At 37.6% G+C, this 12326-nt stretch overlaps 1 protein-coding gene across 3 annotated transcripts in view; it reads left to right on the plus strand.

Annotated features, from left to right (window-relative positions):
- The window catches only part of atp6v0a1a (ATPase H+ transporting V0 subunit a1a), a 29700-nt gene extending 18075 nt beyond the window's left edge, over positions 1–11625 (plus strand). The window contains exons 16-22 of one of the 3 annotated variants that reach the window (XM_057817156.1): positions 1516–1732; positions 1801–1908; positions 2013–2120; positions 5037–5081; positions 5276–5393; positions 8744–8915; positions 11171–11625. In XM_057817156.1, coding sequence (XP_057673139.1) covers positions 1516–1732; positions 1801–1908; positions 2013–2120; positions 5037–5081; positions 5276–5393; positions 8744–8915; positions 11171–11264 — 862 coding nt within the window. In that variant the 3' untranslated portion in view covers positions 11265–11625. The remainder of the gene's footprint in view (positions 1–1515; positions 1733–1800; positions 1909–2012; positions 2121–5036; positions 5082–5275; positions 5394–8743; positions 8916–11170) is intronic. The other 2 variants (XM_057817157.1, XM_057817158.1) reach the window with 2 other exon arrangements.
- Positions 11626–12326: the final 701 nt, after the last annotated feature.

The following is a 12326-nucleotide window of genomic DNA, read 5'->3' on the forward strand; positions in this document are numbered from 1 at the left end:
TAGCCCCCCGCCCCCCATTTTTTATGTGCGTGTTCAATGTATTTATTCAGATTTTACATTGGAAAAAAAGATACATACAGTATATATATGACATGTTTTTTCACTCCCCCCCAAAGTATCATTTATAAATGGTTTTTAAGCACTTCAAAATGTAAGAATTATGATAAGTTTTAATAATGTTACTGCCCCACTGAATTATTTTTAAACAAGAATTAAGTAGTAAGAAAATGCTTGGCTTTATTAAATGCTTCATAGTGAGTTTACTCAAACATTCTCAAGCTGCTCACTTTGTTAAACGATAGACGCATGCGCAAACCTATTCTATGATTGATTTTTTTTTTAAAGTGAATTGAAAAAAAAAATGTTTTGTTTGAAGCAACCTATTTTTTGATTGAATAATAAAGACACAAATGTCCTAGCCAAAATGTGGCCCAAATGCAAAACAACATTACTTCAATGGAAAAAGTTGTTTCAATCAAGAAAAATAGTTTTCAAATGCTTTTCTTGTCTCAAATTTATTTTTGCAATCAAAAACTTTTTTTATTGAAGTGACTTTTTTGGGATTAAAAATATATATTTTGATTGAAGCAACTTTGTTTTTGATCGAAGAAACTTTGTTTTTTGATTGAATAATAAAGACACAAATCTACCTCCATCATTATTGAGAGAGACAGAAATTAAGAAAGCTTTAAAAGTAAAAGCCTCCGGGGAGTCTGATTAAAAAAAAATTTTTTTTTAAAGATTTCTATTTCATGATATAGACATGCCTCGTAAGGAAAGGAGATTGAGGGATAAAAAAAGGAGTTGGATGAGGCTGCTAAAGGCAGTGGATCCCTCATCAGCTGGGTGAATAGCACACTTGGTAAGAATAAGTTTGCAAGGATATTCGGGTATAAAATACAATTATAAACACAATTACAATGTTATTTTTCTATAAGATTTTATGTCATTGCTTTATTAATTATTAGGTGCCAGAGTTGTTAAGTATGGATAATAATGAAATAATGGTTTTGAGAAAACTGTGCTGTTGGTGGCTCAGTGACTATCTGATGTGATTTGGTTTGAACAAGTTGAGGAAGGAAGTTTTGATGCAGAGGTTGAAGGAAGAAAAGAGGCAGACTGACTGAGTCACAGCCAGAAAGTGTTGATGACAGTGTTGATTTCTATTGACTGTTGCCCCCTCCCAATTAAAGTGTGTCACAGTCGCAGCCAATTATTATCTAAAGCTGGTTAAAATTGAAGTTATGTTGTTTTAAGGTGTATTAAATACTTGTTCATGTGCCCCTTTTGATCTACGAGCAGCCGCCCCTCCACCGGTCTCTGTACGGCCCTGCTAAAACACAGTATGGGTCGACAGAACTCAATATTTTGTTGGGTTGTACAGTGTACATATTTCCTCCATACCCTTCTCACCTTTTTAACCCCTGACCCATTTTCATGCCTGGTGTTTCTCACCTCAATTTTCGGTTCGTTTGCGCCACATATCATCAACTTTCCTCTCGTTCTTTCTGTAAGTTATTTCAAGAAGCCACTGAACATCTACTTGGGATTCATCCCCGAGATCGTCTTCATGGCCAGCCTCTTCGGCTACCTGGTGCTGCTTATCTTCTACAAGTGGCTGTCGTATGACGTGCGGCTGTCGCGTGACGCGCCGAGTCTCCTGATCGCCTTCATCAACATGTTTCTTTTCAACTACAACGACCCGACCGTCAAGCCTCTGTACACGGGACAAGTAAGTAAAATCGTTTTTTTTTTGTGTGCATAAATAAAATGAATTTCTAATTATTTTTCTTTTCACAGCAAGCCCTACAGACGCTCCTGGTGCTCATTGCCTTGGCATGTGTTCCTTGCATGTTGATAGTGAAAACTCTGGTCCTACGGAGACAATATTTGTGGCGTAAAAACCTGGTAGGATGCATTTCGTCTCGCGCGGAGGCCCGCTAGGCTTGTAAACTGCTAATCAATCGGCTAAGTTTGTGCCGTTGTATGCTGAGGGCTTTTTACCCCATCAGGGTACACAGAATTTCGGAGGCATCCGGGTGGGCAACGGGCCCACCGAGGACGAAGCGGAAATCATCCAGCACGACCAACTGTCGCAACACTCTGAGGATGAGCCTGAGGTGAGGTTGTCTTGACCTTTGAATTATTTATTTGTAAGCGGAAACCTCTATTATAAAGCTCCATGACGAATAAAGACTCTAGTTTCAGGGTTACTTGCAAATACAGTGGTACCTCGACATGCGATCGCTTCGACATCTGACATAATATTTGACTCGCCATTTATTTCTACACCCGACAACATGCTTGAAATACGACAATTTATGAAAGAGCTGCAGTTTCTTTGTTTTGCCGCAAGACGAACGCATGGAGGATTTTCTTGGGAAAGAAATTAGAAGTTTAGAGTGAAGAAGTTTAGTGCAGGTGGTGAAAAAAAAGGTGACGCTTACCATAGATATGAAGATTATTATGTTACGATTTTTATTTATAATTTATTTATATTTGCTATGTGTAATTTCCATATGTAATGGTACCAGCAGTTTTTTATTAAGGATTTGGTGTAGGTTTTCGGGCTGTGGAACGAATTAATGGAATTATAATGTATTCTTATGGGAAAATCCTGCTCGACATACGACCATTTCGTGCTTTTCAGCATGAGCATCTTTCTTGGCAAGCCAGACCCACTTAGAGTGTTTGTTGCCAAAAAGCTCAATCTTGGTCTCATCTGACCAAAGCACACGGTCCCAGACGTTTGCGTTTATGATTGTGAGTGAGGAAAGGTTTTCACTGTGCATGCCTCCCAAACAGCTTGTTGGCGTATAGACAGCACCTCATACCCACTGTGAAGTATGGGGGTGGGTCAGTGACGCTGTGGGGCCGTTTCGCTTCCAAAGGTCCTGGGAACCTTGTTTGGGCGCATGGCATCATGAATGCTTTGAAATAATGACATTTTAAATCAAAATCTGTTGCCCTCTGCCCGAAAGCTGAAAATGGGTCGTCACTGGGTCTTTCAGCAAGACAATGACCCTAAACATATGGCCAAATCTACACAGAAATGGTTCACCAGACACAAAATCAAGCTCCTCCCATGGCCATCTCAATCCCCAGACCTCAACCCCATTGAAAACCTGTGGGGTGAGCTGAAGAGGAGAGTGCAGAGGAGAGGACTCAGGTCTCTGGATGATTTAGAGAGATTCTGCAAAGAGGAATGGCTGAAGATTCCTCTTTCTGTCTTTTCCCATCTTGTGAAACATTATAGGAGAAGATTAGGTGCTGTTTTGTTGGCAAAAGGGGGTTGTACAAAGTATTAACACTAGGGGTGCTAATAATTGTGACACACATTATTTGATGTCAAATAATTATTTATGTGGGATTTTTTCCCCACTGAATAAATGCACTTGTATTGAAGGTTGGATTTTTCTCTTTTTTCCATTAAGGTCCCATATTATTTAGAAAAAAAAAATATTAGAAGCTAAAAAACACATAATTATTATAAATCCAATAATTATGGAGGGCACTGTAAAAGTGGACAATTTCAGTCGAGTCGGGGCAAACTGCCGTATGTGTGTGTTTGTGCGCGTCATTTGTACCGTAAATTTCGGACTATAAGGCGCACCTGACTATAAGCCGCCATCCACCAAATTTGAATTAAAAACGACATTTGTTCATAGATAAGCCGCACTGGACTGTAAGCCGCAATTGTCCTCACTGTATCATGGGATATTTACTGCAAAAGATATTAATCGGTAACACTTTATTTGACAGCGGCATCATATGACTGTCAGAAGATCAAATGAACCACCATGAAGCTTCGAACCAATAAGCTGCAAAGCTTCATTGCTTCCAGAAGCTTCATTTGGCCATCACTGCTCCCCTGGGGGAGACAGTCAACTTCTGCTGCCACCTGCTGTTGTCAACATTGTTGTTATCCAACATGCCTCCTGTCATGCATTGCCACGCTACAGATATAAATAACAATCAAAATTCATGTTCTGTGCTAATTATTTCTTCAGTTACTGTTCCAGTTGTTTCATTGATTGTTATATATGTTATTTGGTAACACTTTATTTGATAGTGGTGCCAGAAGACTGTCATAAGACATTCATAATTATGACATGACACTGTCATGAGCATTAATGAATGCTTGTAGCAGATGTTCTTTATGTCTCCCAGCAAATTATCTCACTTTTGAATGGATGTAAAAAATCCGAGCTGGACATAAATTGAGTTAGTGCCATAATTTGCCGAATGACACCTAATGACATCTGTCATAAGTATTCAGTAATGCCCATGATAGTGTCATGTCATAATTATGACGGTCTTATGACGCCGCTGTCAAATAAAGTGTTATCTATTAACCCAAATAAATCAACAAATAAGCCGCACTGGACTGTAAGCCACAGGATTCAAAATGAGGGGGAAAAAGTAGCGGCTTATAGTCCGAAAATTACGGAAGTCATTTGTTTTGATGCTCCGGCGTATGCGGGTCAGATTTCTCAGCGCATCTCAGATTGTGAATTAGTGCCCATGCGTGATACTTGAACGGTCTCAATGGGCACGCCCAAAAAACGGATGTGACAAAAAATCGGAATAGTGCATTAAGACCTGCGGTATATGAATGTAGCCATAGTCCCGAGCCTTCGTGTGAGCAATTCATCACTTCACATTGAGATGGCATAATAAATCTCGTGAGTAAAACCCAGAGAATGTTTGCAGTATATGGCGAGGATAGCGTGGTGCAATGCTTTCGTATTTTATTTTAATAATAATAATTTAAAAAAGGGGGGGGGCGGGGGGATTTGAAATGGATTTGACGTCTACTAGTGATAAACCCATTCCAATTCACAGCAAAAGAATGAAAATAGCTTGTTTTTGTGTCAATTAAATCTGATTCGATCAACCAGTGATTGTGTTCGATCATGTTAACTTGACTTTGTTGTTGAACTAATTCTTCACTTTTCGAGAGTGTAACCCATTTCTTCCATGGCTGTTTGTTTGCTGTGCGTGTGTTTTTGTGTGCGTGTGGGTCAATAATCAAGCGTTGCCTTCTGTCGTCTGCTTTCAAGGCCCGCGAGGAGGAAGAGGTAGGACCTAAGCCTGCAACCTGATCTTTCCTTGTGCATGCCATCCCCACCTTGCCTCACTTTCCCCCAGTTTTGTCGCCACCTCGTGTCGGGTTGGGTTATGTTTGTGTTTGTGTTAATGCAAAGCATCGCTTTGTGGCTGTTGTCGGAATGAAATGGCAAAATTCCTGACTGGAATATTTCTTCTCCCTTAGTTCAACTTTGCAGATGTTGCCGTGCACCAAGCAATACACACCATTGAATACTGCCTGGGTTGTATCTCCAACACGGCCTCTTACCTTAGGCTTTGGGCCCTCAGTCTGGCTCATGCACGTAAGTTTTCAAAGTAACTCATTGACTGCCATTAACGGTGAAAGACTAACCCAGTGCTTCTCAATTATTTTCTGTTACACCTTCATAGGTAATCAATAAATAATAATACATCCAAATTGATTAGCAACATTAACGCATGTGGACAATATGCCAAACAATTTGACCGAAAAAACAAAATTTAGAACAAAAAACGACGGTGTCATTGGACAGAGGGACAGTTTTTATTTTTGCTGCAGGCAGTACCAGCTCCTTTGCTTAGGTGTAGGGCAGGAGTCCCCAAGTTCAGTCCTTGTGAGCCCCTATGCAGCTTGTTTTCCATGTCTGCTTGCTTTAACACACCTGAATCAAATGAATAGCTCATCAGCAAGCTCTGCAGGAGCCTGATAACAATCCTGATTATTTGATTCAGGTGCGTTGGAGGAGGGAAACATGGAAAACAAGCTGGATAGGGGCTCTCGAGGACCGGACTTAGGCACCCCTGGTGTAGGGTTATTTTGCACTGAGCAACTTGCAACTTGGTATGCCACCCTATATGATGCCAATTGGCTCGCTGGTTTACTAATGTAACACTGACAAAGCGGGACACTGTTGGCAATATTGGGCACGTTTTTGCTGAAAAATAAATAAATAAATAAAGCGGCTAATGAATGTTATTGGGGTATTATGTCTTTAAGTGACATTAATTGATTCGGCTTCTCCGCTGCAAACATTTTTAGACACGGTAAACAAACTGGTCTTTCCTCATCTCCCACTGTATTAAAAGCCAGAGTCAAACGCTATATACGCTTTGTCATATTTCCTGGTCTTAGCTCTTAATATCTCCAGTGCTCTTTGCTGTTCAAAAATACTGCGCACACTCTGAAAATGAGAGCGCCACTGTCACCCAAGGGCGTAGGTTTGCATATGGACGTTAGGGACTAGAGGCGTGCAAAATTTCCGATTCTTAGATTATTCGCGATTCGGCCATGGAAGAGTCGAGAACGATTCACAAACATCCAAATTCCAATTATTGAATTATACCAGGTAAAGCGGAAATAAAATGCAGTCGGCGCGGTCTTTGGGACGCAATGAGGAACGGACCGAGAGTAAAAATCATGTGCAGCTAATGCAGCTAGGTAAAAAAAAAAAAAACCTGACTGCGGCCGTCAGCCGCTACAAACAGCGCCCAGTTGCTAGTTGCTACACACATACGGCAACGTACGGCTATGGTAGATATCACATATATCTAGACTAGATGTTAAACGACAGACTTTCCCGCGCTAGTAAACAGGCGCCATCTTAAAGCAATAGACTTCTCTAGAAGGCTCTGTTGTAGAGAACCTATTACTTTTTATCTAAAATACCCCTAAATTGGCAAAATCTTGACTTGAATCTATAAATGATTAAACAGTTTTCAAACGTTAACATGTCGAAAGTAGACATGAGGGAAATTATGGAATAACGGGCGCAATTTTAACAACTTTAACGGTTGATTCAACACATTAAATTAATTGAATGTAGTTGAAAGCTGCTGATACAGAATGGGGACTTGAGTATTTTATTTACTGTTTTCAACCGGTAACTTGATACTAAAATAGTAGTTTGGTTTATTTAGCATGAGAGGATTTTTGAACAATTTTGGAACAAATATACAAAACATAAAAAAAAAAAAAAAAACATTTTTAAATGGGGGGGGGGGGGGGGGCGGCATCAATAATCGATTTATAATAGCATCGGAGTCTCTGAATCGTATTCGTAATCGAATCGTTAGGTGCCCAAAGATTCCCACCTCTAGTAGGGACACAACACTACCAGCTTTTCAGGATGCTCAAATTGTCCCTACCAACTTTTAAGCAACTTTATTTGAATTATGTAATGATTGTAATATATGATAATTATTAATGATAATAACTTATAATGTCTTCCCATATGTTGTAATAATAGAACTGACCCTTCCATTATTAAGTGAAATACTGTATTTTCATTATGTTCAGACTTACATTTGCCCCTTTTCACTTGCTGAATGTGCCGGTCCATTTTTACACCTCAAACACACGTTTGATTGGATTGGCTGATGACACAAACACGCACACTCACACAACCCTGACAAAAATACATGTCAACATGCCGCCTTTTTTAATTTTTAATCGAGTTAATTACAGCTTAAAAATTAATTAATCGTAATTAATCGCAATTAATCGCAATTCAAACCATCTATAAAATATGCCATATTTTTCTGTAAATTATTGTTGGAATGGAAAGATAAGACACAAGATGGATATATACATTCAACATACGGTACATAAGGACTGTAGTTGTTTATTATAACAATAAACCAACAAGATGGCATTAACATTATTAACATTCTGTTAAAGTGATCCATGGATAGAAAGACTTGTAGTTCTTAAAATAAAAATGTTAGTACAAGTTAAAGAAATTTTATATTAAAACCCCTCTTAATGTTTTCGTTTTAATAAAATTTGTAAAATTTTCAATCAAAAAATAAACTAGTAGCCCGCCATTGTTGATGTCAATAATTACTTACACAATGCTCATGGGTGCTGAAGCCTATAAAATCAGTCGCACCCAAGCGCCAGCAGAGGGCGGCAAAACTCCATAAAACACAACAAGTGAGCGTTTCATTGTACTGTCATTTAAATCTGTGGGGCATCTGCGTTAATTGCGTCAAATATTTTAACGTGATTAATTTTAAAAATTAATTAGCGCCCGTTAACGTGATAATTTTGACAGCCCTACTTAAAATATATTTATTTATCCATCTTTCATTTATTTGCAGCCCATATGCAGACATTTCTTTAACCCCCCGCCCCCACAAAAATTTAAATAAATAAATTACAAACACAAAAACACAACCACTGTAAATTTCCTTTATATGGGGGATTTCCTCCATTTTCACCCTTGAAAATAACAATTTAAACTTTTTTCATTTTTACGTAGGCATCAGCATATTCGTTAGGAATGTAGCCCTGACCCCCGTTCACCCTATCTGTTTGGTTTTATTAATGTCCCGTCCCCAGCAAAAAGTGTATATGCAAATTATGCTGTTATGTTGAGACCAAACCTACGCCCTTGCTGTCACCCACTGAGTGTATGTGCAATTACACTTTATTCAAATACGACAAAAAAGTATGTTCCCTCAGGTCACATGCGCCACCCCCGGCATAGCTCTGCGCCCCACTATTTGAGAAGTGCTGGACTAACCAAATCTGCTCTTTTACACTGACCACGCAGTAGTTTTAGCATATTATATACAGTACAATCCTATCAAAAACCACACTACTGTTGTAACTGCTATCAAATATTTCATAAATGAACTCATTGGCACTCATGGAAAATGGTTTCAAATACAGAGTTATCTGAAGTTCTGTGGTCCATGGTTATGCACATCGGCTTGTCCTCACGCGGCCTGGGCGGCTTCTTACTGCTCGCCATCGTCTTCTACTTCTTCGCTGTGCTCACAGTGGCCATCCTGCTCATCATGGAGGGCCTGTCCGCATTCCTGCACGCACTAAGGCTGCACTGGTGAGCTTCACGTGATTGATTTGATTTTTATTCTCAACTCCAGATGAATAAGAAGTAGCTACATTTGAATATACTGCTGTTTTGGTTAGTAAAGGAATTCAAATGAGCTCAGCAGAACAGTTTAATGTCCTTTTGTTGACTTTTACATAGACTTTTTTGGGTAGTTTTGATGGAAGTGTTAATTATTTTAGTGTAGGATAAAAAAATAATAATAATAGTAATTTACTACTAGAAAAGAGATCGAAATGAATTTTTTGAAATAATTCATCGTTATTATAAATACAGTGTGTTTTCCAAGAAATTACAATGATTTCAGTTTTTTTTAATTTTATAGAATTGAACTCATATACTGCCAGTGACAACAATAGACGTTCCATTCATTTAAACAGTGAAGACCGGCTGTGAACGCTTGTTTTTCAATGACATTGACGGCGGTAGACGTCCAATCCATTTTGACTGGTTCATTCCAGTTAAAAAAAAAATGAATTGGACATCTAGCACCATCAGTGGCAGCCATTGAGTTAAATACAGAAAAGTATTGTTTTTATTTATTCTTTGTAAACTAAGGCAATTATGGTAGTCAAAAGTATCGTTTACTGAAATATTGTACCGGTATACGTTATTTGATTGCAAAAGAATCGATACTCATTTGTTTTTGCATGACCACAGGTCACCAGAAATTCGTTGTCTAATTTCATTTTGCACTACTTTTGATAGGAATGGAGTATAGAATGATAGATGTACAGATATATACCGTAAATTGGTTAATTTTATCAACCAACTCAAGATCCAAAATACAAATCTCCGTGTGAAACATGTTTTTCAAGAGTCACATGATTTAATGTCTGTCACGGTCAATGGCAATGAAGGAGTTCTTTAAAAAAAATTTTTTTTTAAACCGCTCAATATTTTGGGCTTTTTAACTGATGTAGTAGCGAAAATGGTATCGAGTACTTTTTGGATTATCAATATCAAGTTGAAAATTTTAGTATCGCGACAACAGTAAAGGCAACATTTAAAAAGCCCTACCGCGCACCCTATATGGAGGTAGATTTGTGTCGTTTTGGTGTGCTAGCAATCAAAATGTATATATTTTCAGTCAAAAATAAGTCAGTTCAATAAAAAAATTAAAAAAAAAAAAAAGTTTGCAAAAATAAATTTGAGATAAAAAAAAAAAAACTAGGGCTGTCAAACGATTAAAATTTTTAATCGAGTTAATCACAGCTTAAAAATGAATCGCAATTCAAACCTTCTATAAAATATGCCATATTTTTCTGTAAATTATTGTTGGAATGGAAAGATAAGACACAATACGGATAAATACATTCAACATATTGTACATAAGTACTGCATTTGTTTATTATAACAATAAATCCACAAGATGACATTAACATTGTTAAAGCGATCCATGGATAGAAAGACTTTTAAGACTTTTAGTTCTTAAAAGATAAATGTTAGTACAAGTTATAGAAATTTTATATTAAAAGCCCTCTTAATGTTTTCGTTTTAATAAAATTTGTAAAATTTTCAATCAAAAAATAAACTAGTAGCTCGCCATTGTTGATGTCAATAATTACACAATTCTCATGGTACTTAAACCCATAAAATCAGTCGCACCAAAGCGCCAGCAGAGGGAGACAAAAAAACAAGTAACAATTGGCCATGAAGCTGTGCTGTCATTTTAATCTGAGCGGGGCATGTGCGTTATTTGCGTCAAATATTTTAACGTGATTAATTTAAAAAAATAATTACCGCCCGTTAACGCAATAATTTTCGCAGCCCTAATAAAAAACCCATTTGAAAATCATTTTTCTTTGAATTATTGAATTTATTTAAATTGATTTTTAAATTTTTTTTTTTTTTTTTGGGCCACATTTTGGCTAGAACATTTGTGTGTTATTCAACATTCAAATATCATTCGAACACTTTTTTTCTAATTAAAGCAACTTTTTTTTTTTTTTTTTTGATTGAATAATAAAGACACAAATCTACAGTATCTCCAAAGCCCTCCTGCCTTCCAGCAAAAAGGTCAGCTTGTGAATTAGCTCAGCCATTTTCTTTAAAAATAGAGCCCGATCGTTTTCCAGACAGGAAGTAGGCTTCGCATTCCCGGGTACATGTCCAAGTCCAGCATCTGGCTACCGTGGGCAGTGGGAGCTCACAGTGGAATGTAGAGCAAAGTTCATGAATGACACGCATTACTGTAAACACATCCTAAATGTATATTCCTCCTTTACTTGTACATGTGTACGCAGGGTGGAGTTCCAGAACAAGTTTTACTCGGGTCAGGGCTTCAAGTTCCTCCCGTTCACCTTCGAAAGCATCCTGGATGGGAAGTTTGAAGACTGAGATCTTCTCCTCTGTGTTGTGTGTTGTTCTTGTTTGTTGAAATGGGTCATATGAAGCAACATCCAGAATCTTGAGTTTGTCTAGGTAGCGTCATCTGTCATGTCTGCGTGCCGTGTTTTACATAGTTGTGTATTATTTATGCAAGTGTCGTGGTAAATGGTTTGGTGGCGGTGAAGGTTCGAGGAATAAAAAAAAAGGGAAAAGGTTCATCGGGGACCGTGTCACATAACGGTGCAAGGAAAAATGCGTCACAGTTGCAGATGCCCGACAGTATCTTTGGTTGCTCTCAATGCTGGTTGTGTGTTAAACATCACATATATCCTCAATAAAAGTGGGAAGAACCGCTTTTTGGTAATGTTTTTTGTTTGTGTGGCTTGCTTACAGTATACATTATGTACAGTTTAAAATTTTCTAATTTATGATGACTTTTTACACTGTATATGGTGGAAAACACAGACGCCTAAAAAAGCAGTTTCTGCTCTTGCACTCTTTAAAAGAAACTGCTGTATTTTAAGCTAAAACTGTTGTGTTTGATAGAACAAAATCTCTGTATGCTGCCTTAGCAGATTCATGGCACATTAAGCCCCAGAACTAGTTTTAATTTGTCCGTTTTACCCTGAAAACCCCCGTTTACAGATGTCGCGCAATCGCTTTTGTTTCAACCCAGCCATAAAACAAAGGTAATTAATCATATTTATTATTCAAAATGTCTGTGGTTTTTAGCTTAGAATCTTTCATTGATGTCTCATTTTTCGTTAAAAAAAACGACTTTAAAAAATTATTCACTCACATATTTTGAAGTTTTAAACAAATTATATCAATTTAAAAAAAAGGCGTCTGTAAAAAAGTCCCGGATATCTACCTCATAACTATCGCTTAATTGTATTTTTTTTTTTTGGTTACTGTTGCATTTTCTCCCATATGCTAGATAAATAATGAATCCAAACAAAAAAAGTTGGAAAAAAACGTTTAAAAGGGTAAATATATGAAAAAGAAAATCTCGACCACTCCTTGATGTCTGCGATTTTTGCATCGCGACCCTTGTTATATGACCATGTTTCA

Source organism: Corythoichthys intestinalis, chromosome 16 (genome assembly GCF_030265065.1).
Source record: "Corythoichthys intestinalis isolate RoL2023-P3 chromosome 16, ASM3026506v1, whole genome shotgun sequence".
Lineage (NCBI taxonomy): Eukaryota > Metazoa > Chordata > Actinopteri > Syngnathiformes > Syngnathidae > Corythoichthys > Corythoichthys intestinalis.